A 17,712-nucleotide genomic window follows, 5' to 3' on the forward strand; every position below is an offset into this window, starting at 1 on the left:
GTAGCGTCAGTATATGGAGCGTGTGGCAAGCTAGCACTCTTACATTGAAAGAAAAGAGATGTCGAGGATGGTTTCAATTGATCATGTTCAGAGTTATAAAGCTCTCACACTGAGTGACATAAACACAGAGCTTATGCTCTCACGTAGACGAGTGCCTATTTGTAATCTTGCTAACGAGATGTGTTTGCCCGCTTATGTAATGGAACTTTATCATCTCGTGACTTTCCTCTCCTTCAGTTCTTGAGAAATGGCAACCAGTAGTGTTAGTAATTCGAGAGTGTTTGTTGTCCCTTTACAGGCTCTCATTTTCTCCGATAGCACACAAAGAATAGGCTGGCATACCATGCAAACATGTATCGTCCCACAATGGTAGTCATGCATGCAAGCATTAGTGAAAGGGGGGGGGGGGGGTGTGTGAGTGTGTGTGTGTATATATATATATAGAGAGAGAGAGAGCATTAACGTCTACGAACGACCGAAGGATCTCTAATACAAAAAAAGCAGATACAATGAAAGCTAAAGATACAACCACTAAACAGGCACCCATACCCAAGGCTGAAGTCTAACGAGAAAAATATAGATACATTGTGATGTCATGCGAGAGAAGGAAACCAGCCCCTGGCCATTACCAATTGATCAACAATCCGTTTGAGAGGTTGGGCCTATGTATGTTGTCGAGGACCAACTCCACCAGACGATTGAGGAGAGACAAGAGGAACTCGTCTGACGGTGGCTTTGGGTCTAGTCAACGCTAGTGTCGTGAAAGAAAACCAGTGATGGATCACTGCTGCTAATGATTGGCCTGTCCAGGTCCCTCCTCCTCCTCTCTAGTCTCTGAGGCAGGCCGCCACTTGACTGGTGCCAATGTGACTCTAGCGGTTTGTCTGCACAAGTTGAAAAGAGAGGATATGTCTGTAGTTCTCATGTGGATGTGTCGAGTTGTGTACTCTGCTATGTCTGGTCCCTTATTGTCCCTGACTCGAGTCACCAAAGAAAAAAATCGTAATCATGCTCTAACTGGACTCTACCAGTCCATCATGTGCTATCCTCTACGCTCACATGAGCTGATCTCTACGTCTTTAGGCCTCCTTTAGGCCTCAAGAAGGAACAAGGCCACACGCTGCTCATCAAGATGTGCCAAGAACTCTCTGAGTGGGCCAAAACCGCTACTGAATAGACAATGATGTCGTCCACATAGTGCACCCCTCCTCTGAGATCCATAAGCAATGATCTTTGTAGATGCTGAGTGTTAACCGAAAGATCAGTAGAGTCCTATAACTTGGTTCACCTCTTGGAACACGAGCAGAATGGATGGAACCTCAAGGCTATACTGAAATGGTGGCAATTTGTCCATCTGTAATCCCAAGCCCGCAAACCATCTACATGTCCAAGTGTACCAACTCCTTTGATCCCGTCTGCCTCCAATGCCAAAGATGAAGTCAAATCTAGCCATGGCAATCTCTACCATTTGGATGTCGTGGTACCAAACTCTCTGACTCTATGGAGATGAGCGACAAAATGGAAGAATGCGTCAGGCTGGAGAGAGAGAGAGAGAGAGAGAGAGAGAGAGAGAGAGAGCGATACATATACACACACACAGACGTGTGTTGTTGTGTGTATGTGTTTGTACATACATACAAAGGGAAGGCAATGAGATGAGAATATTCTATTAACATATTCTATTTAAGGTTTGGTGCCTTGAGTCCAGCTAAATTCATTGCCTTGAAAAAGATCTTTGGGACAAACTAAGTAGGTTGTACATCAAATCCCAAAAAGGGAGAGCATGAAGCTTTTCCAGCATTATTTTAAAGCACAATCAATCATCTGAATGGTAATATAGAAAAAAAAAATTTTACAAACATGACTAATAAATTTCTCATGCCTTCTAGCAAGACCAAACTTACAATCCTTTGGAAATATGATGTCCGTGTACCTATGCTTGTACATTTGATTACAACCTGTGACAATACTGAAAAATGCCTGTGCAATTTCACAGACATTCTGAGACTATCAAAAGAATTTTTGTGTGGTATCTTCAAAAACATTCTTACAACTATGGGGAAAATCATATGAAGTGTATCTAGCCTGTATATTTATGTTATGATTTTCAAACTCAAGAAGGGAGACTTTGGCTATGCACAGTTTGACTCTTCATCTCTATCCACAATTACGGATTCATGGTATGAATACCAGACATTCAAAGCTGACAACAAAATAAGAGCTATTCATGGCTGCATCAAAACAGGTCTGCCAATATTTTATACTTGTCTTGCTTCCATTTTGGAAGTTTGTAAAATGTTTCTTTGTCCATGTGAAATGTCTCTTGAAATTCTTCGCTTGATAAATAGGCCTGCAAGCATAAGCACAACTTGACTCCATTAACAAAAAAGAATTATCCCGAATTGTGGATAATTTGGACTTGACCTCTCTAGAAAATAGAATAACTGACTGAGTTTAACTTATAGAAGGGAAGGATTCATGTTACCTCTCTCCTCGAGCTGTCAAAATGAGCAGCTGGATTTGGAGAGGACACTTTCAACTGCTCATATGGGTAGGTTTTATCTCCATTTGCCTCATTTACAACTCCAGAAACTTCAAAAGAATTTGGTGCCACTTTTTCTTCCTCAACTAACTTTGTGGTGCTAAAGCTGAACGCATCAAATTCCCTGCTTGCTTTCTCTTCACTTCTAGACTTCACACCTGATTGAACAACCAAAACCAAAGTGAGAAACCCAATGTATTGTCGTGCGTGAAGTGCAGTTTCTTTTTCTTCCCCAAGGAAAAGGCTTCTATCAAGTATGGAAACCGTGTAGTTTCCACACTTTTCACATCACGATATATGGAAAATGCTAGCCCCTGTGATATCTTGCAAGGGCGGAAGCTCAACAGAGTTAAATCGCATTTGAAAAGACTAAAGAAAGCTTTCCTTGCAAAAAAATCTTACCTGGCCATGCAAAATCAAGCCTCTTATCACTGTATGATTCAAAGACAGAAGCCAATGCAGCTATTGCAGGCGACCTTGGAGATGCAACTGGTCTTGGAGTTCTTGGCGAAGGAGTCATAGAAGATGTTGCAGAGGGAGACTCTCGAATTGGTTCCCTGGTCCTCAATGCAGACAACTTCACAATGGGTGTGTTTGGGGGTGCATCTCCACCATTCTGAAATTCAAACATTGAAGACAATGCAGACACAGCTGCTGATCTACCAGGTGAACGACCATTGCCTGGTTTGCTTCTTGGCACTGTAGTCTTCTCTGGGGAACGTTCAGGTTTAAAGGTTAAATTTCGACTGAATCGACTCTTGTCTACCACAGAGAAGGCTTCCTTTCTACTTTCCGACACAGGTGAACGCCTTCGTGACCTCGTAACCTGTCCATAACATACTTTGAAGACGATTCTATAAAGAGACACATAACAGGCGGGCATAATTTGTTCGACAACAACTAAGTAATAGCAAACATGTTTGGCTCACCTCCACAGCCTGTACCGGTAGTCCTTTTAATGATAAAACCTTCCTCTGGAAAGGATCAAGATGATGCTGCAGCCATGAACAATCTTGCATGAGGGAAGAAACTAGACACTCACATTGTCAGCATTTGTATTCTCGCATCCCAAGCAAGATTAAACCTCTATCAGGGACATCTTACAATTCAGTGTGTGTAATATGCTAGCTTTACAAAAAGACAAAAAAACAAAAAACAAAAAAATATGCTAGCTTTACTACGGAGTGCGAGATAGACACAAATCCCTCTTAAACTGCAACCTGACATGCATAAATGATTAATGCTTGTTAATCCTGTTCCCGTAGCAGTAATTATCAAGCATTACTACTTGTGATCTGTCTTGCAACACTTGTGTACAGAGCAATCAATAATATTGGCGTCATTTCACCACTGCCACTCTTTAAAGCTATATTCAGGATGATGCATAATGGTCGAAAGTAGCAAACAACTGGCATGGGAAGAACAAGTCAATGTACCGAATGAAATATCCACCTCCAGCAAAATACCAAACTGCGAACATAGCAAGATCGACACCTATTCCCCCTGCACCTATATTCTCCTTGAAACAGGTGGACATAAAGGTCATTTCTAATATTTCTACCAGACCTGTCCTATCTGGCATCACATTTACAACTCCTTTGGCAGCACAAGTATGGGATCACTGTGGAACAGCAAATCAGAGTGTCTCCTTCATTGGATCTGCTGTGCCTTATAAAATCTGAATAATTGAGCGAACAAGTAGCTGAGTAGTAATTAAGGCTTTCAGAAACAGTCTTATGATGAAACCATGAATTTACCAGAACTTTGGTAGAGTCCCACGAAAAGAGCGTCTTGAAAAATAAGGGTTCACTTCCTTCAATTATCTTGTATAATGGAGTCTCCAAGGAAATGCCTTCATATGCAGCAGCTTGTTCAAGGTATTTCTGTGAAATTCACAAGACATAACAGTAGTAAAACTTATTCCATACAAATCATGATAAAAGGCTTATGGTCAAGGTGGTGTCTGTATAGCAACTAAGGTAAACGGAATTACCTGTCCAATTTCAAATGCCTTAAGTTTGTACTTGGCACTCACACTTTGACCGACCCAAATGAAGACATCAGTATAGCAGTCCAATATCATGATTTCATCACCTAATAAACTGTCTTGGGAAAAATTGAACACCTCTGTCACCTGTGACAAACATGCCAGAAACATCAACTACAAAAAATTGCATTAACCGTGAGATCATGTGAGAAATATTATATTTTTACATCCACAATTGATGCTTTGTTTGAGATCTTCTAGAAGGTAATGAGGTGTTTTAAAATCTCTACATGTCCTTACCTTCAATTGACCTGTGCACCATCATCAACCCATCAATGTCATATGTATCAAGAGAGCTCAAGAGTCAGCAACTTTTGAGAAAGCAGAAGACTGACCTGAAACATTTATGTGATCAAGTTTCAACGACGACTTAAGAAAGATTACCTTTTTCCAAACTGCAGGAAAACAATTGAGGGTCTTTAGCACTCTGTCGTGGTTCCTGATGACTGGAGTGAACCTTTTTTCCACCTAATGCATCCCAGAAGAGATCCGATTCAGATCCCTCTCTCAAAGTAGTTGATGATGCAGCAGGCTGACAGAGCAACAATTTTGTCTCAAAACGATATCAAGTAAGCACAAACTTTACTTTATTTCCAAAAGAAAATGCACCATGAATATGGCACCAATGTACAAGGTGGACAAGAATATACACAATATCCACAGAAATAAGGACCTCATCTTTCCTAGCTTAAGACCAATCAGCATGCCAAGAGAACCCCTGTACTCCAAGATTCAAACACACCCAGATACCACTGTTTAAAAAGATCCTTTTGAAATGCAGTTACATATAGCGATCTGAATTCATGGATATACAAAGACCAGTCTGCCACGGGCTGTGGGACAACTTATTACAGCAAATCAGTACTATATTGGTTATCAGAGGACTACTTGTAAGGTAGGTCTGGGTCATTCCGAATGGTATGAATTGGATCAAAGTTACCTTCTGGAGAAGTATGTCACCTAATTTTAGGTGTTACAGGGTCTGGGTAGCAAAAACTGTAAGAAATGGATTATATTTACCATCTGGGTAATACTTGCCATGTCATATTTCAATATTTCTACTACTACTTATTCCCCCAGGTCCTTCAAATTGATTTCGTATGGCTCTAAACACATAACCCTTCTTTGGCCAGGGCTCATCACCGCTTTAAATTGTACCCTTTATTGAAAGGTCTATTGATATCATGAATTTCCCACACAGGCCCACGACTTCATCAGATGCTCACAGCTCTCCCCTTTCAGCCTTAGAAAACTAAGCAATAGAGGTTCATAAAGAAGGTGCACAGCACGATGGGAGTTTGAATTTTTATGATGGATTGCATTTGTGTTTCATCTCTAACACATTAACAATGTACAGGTTTTTGCTCGTGATATGATCAGAGGCTCATATACATTCACCTGAAGACTTTGTACAAAAAAATATATACCGTCATAAGACTAGAATATATCCAATCTTACAAAATGATTTTTAAAAAAATACAAACAAAAGCTATATGGGATAATAATAAGTTCCAGTCTGGGAAACAGATGTTTTCATTGAAAATTAGTATTAAGGACCATAGTAAATAGCTATGAATAGTCTTGCAGACAAAGTGCCTGAATAATGTGGCTTGATTGACATTTGCAAGCAGGCAATTCTTTGCTACACAAAGCTTGCCAAAAAAGTCAAACTGCAGAACTTCTGTAGAGGACTCTACCTCGAAATAGTGCACCATGTTTTCAGTTGCTTCTTGTTCCTCCAAGGTACTGAACTTACCATACCATGTGAAAAAACTATTTTCCACTTGTAAGAAAAAACAACCTGAAGAGTTCAAAGATGTTGCCACCTGCACATGAAGACAGTTACCAAGTAGCTCCAATGAATAAATGACTTTCTCCATTGGCCAAAAAAATGACACATTTGTGCACCTCAACCATATAAAGTGCTAAGTACACTTGGTTTAGCTATCAAGTTTCAGTGGAAGAGGATTTTAAATTCTCAAAGGCAAGAAAACTTCCTTGCCCTGAGAATTATCTTTTGATATCTGGATTTAATAATTGCTCACACCATTGAATGTACATTTGGAAATATAATGAATATCCAAAATCTTACTTATTTAAAGATTTACAGTAACACATTTGTTTTCAATGTCATTTATCAATCGCTTCCATTAATCAGAAAAACCAATAGCTCTTAATAAACCGTAATCTTTGATTCCTTGGCATCTCATCTAGAAAACCTCATTTTTTTGCAGCCTCCTTAGTATCACAAGGCCAACTTCCTTTTAACATACATATAAGTAAAAGGACATGGTTTCTATTTTCTGAGTACGCAATAAAGCTTAATTATGTCAGAGAATATGTAAGACAAGTATAGCCTTAAGGAAAAAGGTATCCATGTTTACCGAATCCACTTGAATGGCCTGCCAGTTGTGAGGACCAGAGTGTCGTACTTGAAACAATCTCACTGCACTATCATTTTCATCGCCCTGGGCATACCATTACAGCTCACAAACCTCCTTTCAGCTAATTGCAACAGGAAAGAAAAACTGAAGATGGAGACTTTCAGTCAGAAATGTTTGTTATTGTCAGCTGAGAAGTATGAGATTCTTCAGTAATTTTGAAAACTCGATTAACATCTTACCCTTATGGTGTAGATCTTATCAAAAAGTGAAAGAAACTGAGTGGGCTCCTTGCCTTCAAAAACGCGAACCTGTCATTCTGTTGTTATGGCAGATTCTCTCTCTCTCTCTCTCTCTCTCTCTCTCTCTCTCCATATTATAGAGGTGCGCTAGACACCTCCCTTCTGATTATGTGTTGGTCTCTTGCAGACAGTAATGAATCTTTATTTCTTTTTACTGGATGAGTGTGTGCGCGAGCGCATGTGTGCGTGTTTTAAAAAAAAGTGTGTATTGGATGGCATATTTCTCTACCACAAGAGAGACTCTGGGTGTTGCAAAAGTTGTTCCGCAAAGTTAGATTATTGGAAGCCATCTACTTGGCCACCTTCAAATTGTTCAGTCCATTCTCATATTTTCTTTGCCCCTTATTCTCTGGTCTTCACGGGATATTCAAAAGTTTATCACTAAGGTTCTGGAATGCTTTTGGCGCACCAAGCATGATCGTAAGGCTCTCCGTCTTCTCAAAAGAAATTAGTCATTTTGCCCAGGCTTCATGGGGTTTTGAACATTCTTGATCTTCACAATCCTGCTCGCCCGCAAGGCTACTCTTGCCCACCTTTTTGGAGCAGCGTCAGCCATGGACCCTCATTTGTCTTGTTTACTCACCTCTCGATGTACGGATGCTTTTAGCCATTGGGTCCCAGCTATTTCTGATGTCATTTTTGGTCACTTTTTTGGTCGTATTCCGGGTTGTCCGTTCTCTTCTCAATTGATTCAAGAATGACAGCAGCTTCTGAATTATGTCCACTGGTCTGGTAGACCTCCAGATCCTAGAAACACACTTCAATTGCAGAGTCTTCACTGGAATCGGGTCTTAGCTCACTTACAGCCTCGCAGGGCTCGATTGGGAGTTTCTATAGTGGCAGATGTTGTGGATGATCAGGGTTACACACTTTCCTTTCGACAGGCCAGCAGACAATATTGCTTAGGGCTGCATCACAAATCTATTTGGCATATTATTACTACCTCGTTGCAACCTCTTCAGCCTGTCCCTCGTCTATTTTCTACTCTCCCCTTATTGGATTTGTGGTTTGATCAACATGAGAGTCCAAGTTACTCTTCCTTTTCACTTGTAGATCTTTCTGCCAAGAAGGCATATCACTTATTGCTTCCATGGCCTTGGATTTAGGACCATGGAAATCACTTTTGGCGTTTGAATAAGTCCCTTTCTTGGAGGAGAACTTCTCTTCAGTGTATCTAGAGCAGTAAACTACCTCTCAAGCAAAGAGTCTTCCTATGGCAATGTTTGGTTGGGGCTTTACCAATGGGATCTTTCTTCAGGCGCATTGGTTCTTCGGCTTTCCCCACTTGTTCTCATTCTCAAGAGACGGATATCTTTTCAGATTGATGACAAGGCTTCAAGCTCATTTTCTCTCCATTCCCTGTGCGGAGCAGTTTTGGTTGTTTCTTCTCCTGGTGTCGATATTGCGCTCTTTGGTCATTCTATCGTGCCCATACCATTCAACTGTATGAGCACTCTTTAGTGAATGTCTTTCCATACTTTCAAGCTTCTTTACTTCGGTCTCTACAGGATGCTCATTCCCTTGGAGACCTTCCTCAGGCCCAGTTGGAAGTTTTTATTACTGCTTGAATTTTGAGTAGTAGATGTCCCACTCTAGGACAGCTATGAATGTAATGTCTTCTTAATGCAAATTTTCTTTTATTTTTTTTTGTGTGTGTGTTGGTCGTCTGGCAGAATTTTGTTTGCAGGGAGCCATTGTTTGGCTAGGCAGATTTTTGGACAGATTTGAGCACATTCTGTGAATTGGGCATTTTGTTAAATTTGGGGCTTTTGTCAAACTGCCCCAAGTTGTGCTCAATTTCAATTTGAAGCTTGGGGCTTTTGTCCATTTTTTGGCACACATTGCAAGCAATTTGCAAAGATTGGCCAAGAAATTGGGGCTTTTGCAGGAGATTAGCTATTTGGGTGAAATTTGGCTCAATTTCAACTCCAAATTTGGGGCTTTTGTTCAAAAATTGCAGATTTGGGGCTTTTAGTAAATTTGCCCCTTTTTGGTTGCAATTTCAAGCCACAAATTGGGGCTTTTGTGTTGGGAGAGCAATTTGACAGGTTTCAGTTCACACTACCTTTCTGTGAGTGCTTTGAAGCGCTTTTGGCAGGTTTTGGGAGAGATTGCATGCTCTAGCAGATTTCTGATAGAGACATTACAGAGATTTGAGTTGCATTTTTAGCCAGTGTTTGGCTGTGTTTTTTTGGGATTTGTGCACTCCATTCCCAACAAGGGAATTCAGATTTTCATTTGCTGTATTTTCTTTCTCAGACATGGCCCAGCAAAATCAGAATGATTTCGGTTTCAGTGGTCTCTCACAAGAGGACAAGCTAGATGGTACCAACTACTCCCTCTAGAGTTTTATGGTACGCAATATTCTGATTTCTCGTAATTTGTGGGACTATGTAAGTGGTGATGAGTTCCGGCCAGCAAATGTGGCACCTAATACCCCTCCCCAACAAGGAGGAGGCAGAGGTCATGCACAGGGTACAGCTGCAGCACAAGTTATTGGTGCAGTTATACCTACCACTCCAGAGCAAAAGAGATGGGATTCACGTGATGCTTTAGCTTTGTCGTGTATTTCTCTTTCAGTGAAAAGATTCATCATTCCACATATCCGGTCGTGTAAGACCTCAAAGGCAGCATGGGATATTTTGGAGACCATGTATGCAGCTCGGAATGATGCCAGGATGGTGTGTGTGTGTGTACTGAAATTTTCAGTTGATGTAATTGTAGCACCTTATTTTGAGGTTGCTACTCATGTAATATAATCAACCAAAGATTTCACCCAAAAAAAAGTGTGTATGTGTGTGTGTGTGTGTGTGTGTGTGTGTGTGTGTGGACATATTGCTTCAGCTGTTTGTCACAGATGCTCGCACTCTACTGAATCAGTGCTCCACATCTTTTGGTCCTGTCCAAACACTTCTGATTTCATTGCTCTCATCAGATAGAGGCTTCAACAGCGATTTCCTACTGTTACTTTTGGCAGATTTTTCTGGTTGTTTGGATTTCATCCCCAGAGACAGGATTTTGATTTATTTTTTATATGGGTGCGATATTGGACCCTATGGACTTTATGGATGGATAGAAATCATAGAGTCTTTGGTGATCCACTATTTTCATCCTTTCTTTTTTTCAAACGATCTCTGCAACAATCATTCTACGATTGTTTTCAGACTCGTTTGATTGATCAGGATGTGTATACAGCCTATACTGAGATCTTTTCTTGAGTAGTAGCTACTTCGTTTTTTTGAAGCAGCTATGAATGTAATTATTATATTGAAATAAAAGCTTTCTTCTCACAAAAAAAAAGTGTGTGTGTGTGTGTGAGAGAGAGAGAGAGAATGCCAACACTCTTTGGAATTTGGATAGGCCTTCATCTTGGTGGCAATCAAAACTCAAAAAATTTTGGAAAGCTAAATTGCCATTGAAACAGAGGCTTTTCTTTTGGAGATGTATAGTGGGAGCTTTTTCCATTGGGGTGAAATTGGAAGCACCTCGTATTGCTTCCTCTTCCTGCCCCCGTTGCTCTCATCACCGTGAGACAATTCCCCATTTGTTATGGTCTTGCCCGCACTCTCGGATATTGATCACTCATGTCTCTCATTTGCTACAGCTTCGGTTTCCCTCTATCAGATTCGGGAAACTATTCTGGATGTTTGGATGCTTCTCATCTCAGATGTCTCCATTCCTCCTTTTCTTTCACTGGGCTCGTTTTTGGGTACTATGGACTATTTGGACACAGAGATTGCATTTGAGGATGGGACAACAGTTTCCTCAGGCATATGCTTTCTTCAGAATGTCCCTCAAGCAATCTTTATATGATAGTTCTGCTGCGAGGGACTTGGATGCTACTAGCCTTGAAGTGTTTTCTCACTGTTTTTGAGTTCTTCCATTAGGCTCTCTTTTGGAGTCTAATGTCATGTACATTTATTTCATGTTAAATTTATAGTTACTGGTTTCACAAAAAAAAAAGTGAGAGAGAGAGAGAGAGAGAGAGAGAGAAAGAGAAGCATACTCTTATGATATATTCCTCTATCTACTTGTCTTATATTGAAATCTTTTGGAAAATGATTAGATTTACAAGACTTTTTGCACTGAAAATGCTGTGTGTATTTTGCACATAGACTCATTTCAATGCATCATGGAGCGACAACCCATATCATCCAAGAACATATTCCCAAGGCTTCCAAAACTTCTTCCAGTGTCTCTTCCACAATCAGCCCATTGGACCTGCTCAGGAAATGTAGTTGTGTTAATGACCTCCAATGCATATTAAGAGGCTACTCTCCTTCAAGGATGCCTGAGCTGCGGCACAGCAAGAGAAAAAGAAGATCCCGAGACAAGTACAAATCCTATTTTAGAATGACAATACTCTCCCCTACATTTCACTGTTTTCAAGAGTACTGTTTATGATTCAAGAGAATGTAAATGGAAGAACACACTGCCCCTATGCTTCAAAATATAGCTTTTCAAGTATTCAAACGTGATGTTAAAAAATCAAGCAACATTTCTCTATAGCTGTGAAGCAAACATGGATAAAATAAATTATTGCAAGAGCACGGAAAAAGATTGTTTGTACACTTTCACCTGTGCGACTAAAAATAAAAAATGTGCCAGAACAACAACAAAAATTACCTCAACTGCATTTTCTTGCAATGAGCTAGCAATTTCAGTGATGTTCTGTGCACATGACGCTCTGGTCTCCTGCCAAAAGCATTATGCATTCTTATAAAATCTCTGAGTCTAGATACGGATGAATCTGTAAACAAGTCCTCTCTTGGAATCTGTCACTCAGTTCAATAGCTCCTACAGAAAACCTTGGACTATCAGACGAGGTGCAGCAGGCACCTACAAGACATTGCGCCTGAAAACCTTACATACCATGGAACTCTGACGCCCCAACCAAGAGCACAAAAAATACTCTTCTTTCTGATCTCCTTGATATGTATACAATATAATATAGCAATAGCTATTGTAGAATTTCCCACAATCGCTTGATGGCACACACTCTTTCAAGCTGCCATTCAAATACCACACCTGGAAAAGTCGGAGGAATAATCAATATTGAATTTTCAATTTCAGTTTCAAAGGCATGTATAAAGGCTTTTCCCAGGAAAAAGTAAAACCTGAATCTTCCCAGCATTGTTAAATAGTGGTGACTGTTCCTTCACTGGAGCTGCCTTCAATAGCCCTTTGACATTGAAACCTTTCTGTTTTAGTAAAACTGCACAAATTGCAAACCAACAGAATATTGCAAATTAGTTTTTATTCATTGAGAGACCAAAATCCAAATGCTTGCCTTTTTAAAAAAAACAGTACCAACCTGCAACCTTTCCTCTTCCATCTTCGGAGATCGGTATTGCAGCACTAACTGGCCAGAATTTGAACTTTGATTTGAACTCTCTAGGCTCAAAACCCTCAATTGTGCATGTCAGATGAGTTCCATGAGGATTTTTGCGCTCTCCAATCAATTCCTGTTTTCAAAAGTTTAGGCCTCAATTCTAATGTTTTATTCACAAACCCACCTGAAAGAGTTTGAAAGATGTTGGATCCCTCACCTCTGCCACCAAGATTGTAGCTTTCCTTTCTTCAAGTGATGTATCCCGACCCACCCATGTGAATAATTCAGTACCAAAGTCAATTATATAGCACTTGTTCGCACTCAGAATCTCCCTCTTTAAAGTTGACGCTTCCACTTTTTTGGCATGCCCTTCCAGGATACTACACCAAAAATCCACCCATCCAACCAACAAGTCCAACTCAGGAAAGTATCGAAAGACTACCAAAAGAACCTCTTAATGATTGCACACTAAGTATCAGCATACAGCACTGAAGAATAAAACAAGAACATATGGCTTGTAACGCATGTGCTTGCTTTTCATGATGTTTATTTTTTTAATTTTTTTTTCAAAGAAAGGAACCTTCTATTAATGCTTGAAAGATTTTCATACAAGACGACAGCCCCGAAGGTGCTGAGTATGGAAAAAACTGGAAAAGGCTGAAAGAAAAACCGGCCTGTTCCAGAGAAACCCAGCTCACTGCATAGGGGATCTCTGGAACTGGGGCTAACAACCAAGTGGGGGGACTATACAGCCAGTGAATCCCTCGCGGAGTAAAATGTAGAAAACACCTGCAGGCCAAGCCTTGCATAAACAAGCACGCCTCTCGATAGTCGCCCTAGAGCCTGGAGTTCTGCGCTCCCAAGTGGACCGTAGAGTGTAAATGATATCCTGCCATATAGCAACTAGGGTAGCCGCGAGTGGAACCTGGTGCTCACCCATCACAAGACTGCAACGAGCCACCCAAATGCTCCAAGCCGTGATGCTGGCTACCACCTTCCAGCCACTGTCCTCCTTAGGAGGAGGAGAAGCTAGACTGTCAGGGGGGACTGCCTCGTGGAGTGCGATCCTTTGGATGCTCTGACCCTGTATCTGGTACGCTTGGGAGATCTCATTAATCTAAAACCCGTGTCCTCCCTCTGTCAACCAAGCCACCATCCCCCAGGTGTAGTCTCTATGAAGACTCTGCATACGTGTCATGATCTTGAGGACTCCCATCCAGATCCTCGCTGCGCTACGACAACTCCACGGGCAATGCGAGATAGGGCCCAAGGCACCATTGGAGCAACAATGGCACTGCCCATCCATTCGCATCTGCTCCAACCACGGTCCGATGGGCAAGCCTCTGTGGGCGGCCAACCAGAAGAAGTAAGAGATCTTCCTCGGCCAGAAGCTGGACCACAACCGCGTCCAGAACTTGGAGCGCACATCCCGGGGCACTCTCTGGGTCACCCAATGTCTCTCCCTCGAAGGGGTCCACCTCAACGAGTCCATCTGAAGCCTCCTGCCAATCCATGTGGTATAGGAAAAGAAGGGCACCTCATCCACCTACTCAGCTAGGCCGCTCCTGGAGGGCCAGAACCACTCTCCCGGATCCCACTGGATCTCCCTCAGGGGTCTACCCTCCCATAGCCAAAGGCGCCATCTAGAGGCATCCTGCTCTGAAATACTGGGAGGGTCAATGTGCCACTCCTTCCCTGAACGGCCCACTACTCTGATCATCTGCTAGTGTATCCCATCAAGACTCCCATCCATCTCGGAGTCACTCTCAGTGAGTGGCTGAAGTAGGCCTCTAGGTCCTACACGGAAGAAGCCAGGGTGCGTGCTGCCGCGCTGCATCAACATCCTCAAGGCAACACCAGTATGGAAAAACTGCCCCAACCATTTGCTGTCTCTCCAAACGTGAAGTCCTCCCACCAGAACTCCAAAATGGCTAAGTCAATCTCGCCCATCCGCTGCCCTGCCCTACCCCTCGCAGATGTGCTAGGGCATCAAGCCTCGCCTCTGTCTCCATAGGTAGTCTGCTCCAACGGTCAAAGGACCCTTTTGGACCACTGTCCCATTGTGCCCAACCAATGTGAGTCCGATGTTCGAGCATACGGCCCTCCTAATCTCTGATCTCTAGGTGCCACATAAGGGGTTGGCGCTCAAACTCCTCTCTGCATCTGGGCGGAGCAGGGATGAGACCCCCTACCAATCTCTGCCATACCCTGTGAAGACTCCTCATTAGGGGGGAGCCCTTCCCCGTAAGGGGGGCCTCTGAGAAGATCCATCGATGTGAAGGCTGCCAATGTCCCCCAGTGCGTGGGGTGTTCCTCAGAAGCCCTCACTGTAAGAGGAGCTTCCAAGGCTCTGCACCTGGGGTGAGGCCACGAACCACCAGCTTGCCCAAAAGGGCCCTGCTCTGCATCTCTCGATCAATGACACCCAAGCCTCCTAGTGCCTGCGACATGATTCACACTGTCTGCCAAGCTACTCGGGCCCTAGTGTTCCTCGTGCCATTTGAACCTGCCCAAAGGAAGTTCCGTACCAACCGTCGGAGCTGCCCAATGCAACCTCTGTGAAAGCACCAACAGGAGGCAATATACCAAGCCGTGGCAAGAAGGACCTGGTTTGCCACTAAGGCGCGACCTGCTAAGGAGAGTTTGGCCGAGTTTCAATAGAGAAGCTTGCGCCGGTTTATTTGAGGTACCAATTCCCAGTTTTGGCTTCTTAGGAGAGCTCCCAGTAAAACATATCTTTTCTTGCTTTGCTTTCTCGAAGTTTCATGACTCAATAATAAATATCCCTCAATTTTAAATTTCTCAAGCAGTTCCTAAGAAATTCCTTTCTTAAATGGCCCTTTTCTTTGTAACATAAGGAAACCATACGATTTAGATGAATAATTTGGTATGGATCCTGGTTTGGGTATAAACCTCGTTTGACCCTCATTTGCCCCTTATGATTTCGCGATTATGCCATCATGCATTTGGACGGGAATTTCTTCTAACTTTCATTTTTTATCATCTAGCTAACATGGTTTCTACCTAGTAGATGCATTTGCATGCTCCAAGATTCCAGATTCACAAGACTAAACTGCCCCTTAATAGAATCAAGTCACAAAATGAGTAGGCATGTGTGTGGCTTTGTCATATGCATGGACCGTAGCTAACGTGCCCTTTAGGCGCACACAACTAGCTCAAGAAGCCTGGGAGGCTTGGGTCTAGGCAGGTGATTCTCGAACTGAGTTGCAAGGGCACAGATGGATTAGGGTTTCTGCTATTTTAAGCGCACTCAGCTCGAGTGTAGTATAGGGAGCCCAAGGGTTCAGTTTTCAGTGTGCAAAGTAGAGCGAGTCCATCTCTTCCTTGCCCTTTTGGATCCTAGATCGTGTTGCGGACGTGCAATTGCTTCCTAGCGTAGCCCAAGACCCAACATCTGATCCAAGGCCCATGGGGGACCACTTGGTGGTATGGGACGCCAGGCTGGTTGGGATCTAGTTGGGAGATGTGCCAACAGCCCAGCTCGTGGCTCGGAGGGGACGTCCTAGTTTCTCGAGTCTTTATGTCATGGTTGGGTGGTGAGCTAGCCTGCACCCATCTTTGTTGTTTCCATCGTTGTTTCTTTGTGCTTGTTTCGCATGTCCGGGTTTCGCTAGCCTTGGGGTCGTGTCAGTCGGCATCAAAGCCACTCCTGAAAGTTGAGTTTCTATATAAGGAATCATTGGCCATGGTCTCCTCTAGATATGCAAAAAATTCACAAATTTCCATAGGCGCAACTGAATTTTCTATCAGAGTTCAGGGAATTTTTCATTTTTGAGTAGAAAAGGTGGATTTAGTGCAAGATTACCCTGAGCGTGGAAGGTTAGTTGAAATCAGCCAAAGGAGTGCAGGGGCTTGAAATGCTTGGGAAATTGGGGTTTGGACTGCCAGAAAGGGGGGCAAATTGTTGTAGGAAGTCTTACTTCCGGTTTGGATTGCGATTTGTAGTGCAGATGTTGTGCCTGATCTGGTAGAGCATCAGTTTTAGCCTGGAAACTGACTGCCTCATTGGAGAGGGGCTGAGGCAACTGTCATGTTCTTTTCTAGCTCTACCTCGCTCAAAAGCAAAAGTATTTTTAACCTTTTAGGGGAAAGCATTCTAAAAGTAGTGCTTTCCAAAAGCAGCCTGCTTTCTAAAGAAAAGCAAGCTTCTGGTAAAAAAAAGCAGTAGCTTTTGAGACTTCTAAAAGCAGTTTACTTTTGGAAGAAAGCATGGCTTTAGAGAGTTTTTTCGAGTGCTTTCTAGAGGGCCAAGGGGTAGTCACTTCTCTATCAGCGTAGGACTATTGGTGCAGCTACTGGTCTACATCCGGCTTCCCCTACATCCATTGCGATTCATAATAGGAGATCTCCAAAGGCTTGCGCATTATTTGCAGCCTATTTTCTCTTGCTCGCTGTGATTTGCAGTTTTCTTCCCTCTCATAGCCTGAAATCCTAATTTTACATTTCGCCTCTTGGTTTCCAGCTCCTGGCTCGCACCAAAACCGCTCTGCACCCTAGGCAGTTTCTGGACTTCGAAATTGAAATTTGCTGCTCCACAGCTAATTTGACCTTTCTCTCTGCCCACAGCCTTCTCAACGATTTGCAGAAATTTCTTATGGCTGATCAGAATCACTCTTCCCAAGACGAAATTCAAGGTGCAAATCATGGTATGGGCCTATCTAGGACTGATCTATATAAAGATTGATAAAAAAGGATGCTTTCAAGGATTTCTTGACTACTTTGGATGCGAGATTTGATGGGTCGCCTTGAATCATACCCAATTAGCTCAGCAGATCACCGCGCTACAGTCTGCTGTCACATTGATGACGAATACCATCCGGTCTCTTACTCATGTGGATGCCATGGCTTCTGTCAATTACACTTAATTAAGGTTTAATTACTTTCATAAAGGAGTTAATCCCAAGCTGAGCAAGTTGAGCAAGTTGAGCTACTATAGAGAACGTCTGTCACATGTTCATGAAGGCTCTTCATGGTCTTCCCAAAAACGTATGAAGCACCTCATCAGATAAATGGACTAAGGGTTAGATTAGTGTGGGCCAGAGGGACCACACACCTACATGGGCTGTGAATACATGCCCATTTGTGGG

General features: G+C 42.5%; 1 protein-coding gene across 1 annotated transcript in view; it reads right to left on the reverse strand.

Moving 5' to 3' along the window:
• Positions 1-1,802: 1,802 nt before the first annotated feature.
• LOC147882748 (villin-4-like) overlaps positions 1,803-17,712 on the reverse strand; it is a 35,052-nt gene continuing 19,142 nt past the window's right edge. Inside the window, exons 8-23 of the mRNA XM_087400273.1 lie at positions 12,822-12,984; positions 12,587-12,737; positions 12,390-12,487; positions 12,145-12,300; positions 11,899-11,967; positions 7,213-7,281; positions 6,974-7,057; positions 6,287-6,415; positions 4,974-5,121; positions 4,830-4,840; positions 4,536-4,676; positions 4,300-4,425; positions 3,472-3,537; positions 2,945-3,368; positions 2,486-2,700; positions 1,803-2,350 (exon numbers count right to left, since the gene is read on the reverse strand). Coding sequence (XP_087256399.1) covers positions 2,237-2,350; positions 2,486-2,700; positions 2,945-3,368; positions 3,472-3,537; positions 4,300-4,425; positions 4,536-4,676; positions 4,830-4,840; positions 4,974-5,121; positions 6,287-6,415; positions 6,974-7,057; positions 7,213-7,281; positions 11,899-11,967; positions 12,145-12,300; positions 12,390-12,487; positions 12,587-12,737; positions 12,822-12,984 — 2,164 coding nt within the window. The 3' untranslated portion in view covers positions 1,803-2,236. The remainder of the gene's footprint in view (positions 2,351-2,485; positions 2,701-2,944; positions 3,369-3,471; positions 3,538-4,299; positions 4,426-4,535; positions 4,677-4,829; positions 4,841-4,973; positions 5,122-6,286; positions 6,416-6,973; positions 7,058-7,212; positions 7,282-11,898; positions 11,968-12,144; positions 12,301-12,389; positions 12,488-12,586; positions 12,738-12,821; positions 12,985-17,712) is intronic.

Source organism: Dipteris shenzhenensis, chromosome 29 (assembly GCF_047967505.1).
Source record: "Dipteris shenzhenensis isolate YYH24624 ecotype China chromosome 29, Dip_SZ_1.0, whole genome shotgun sequence".
Taxonomy (NCBI): Eukaryota; Viridiplantae; Streptophyta; class Polypodiopsida; order Gleicheniales; family Dipteridaceae; genus Dipteris; species Dipteris shenzhenensis.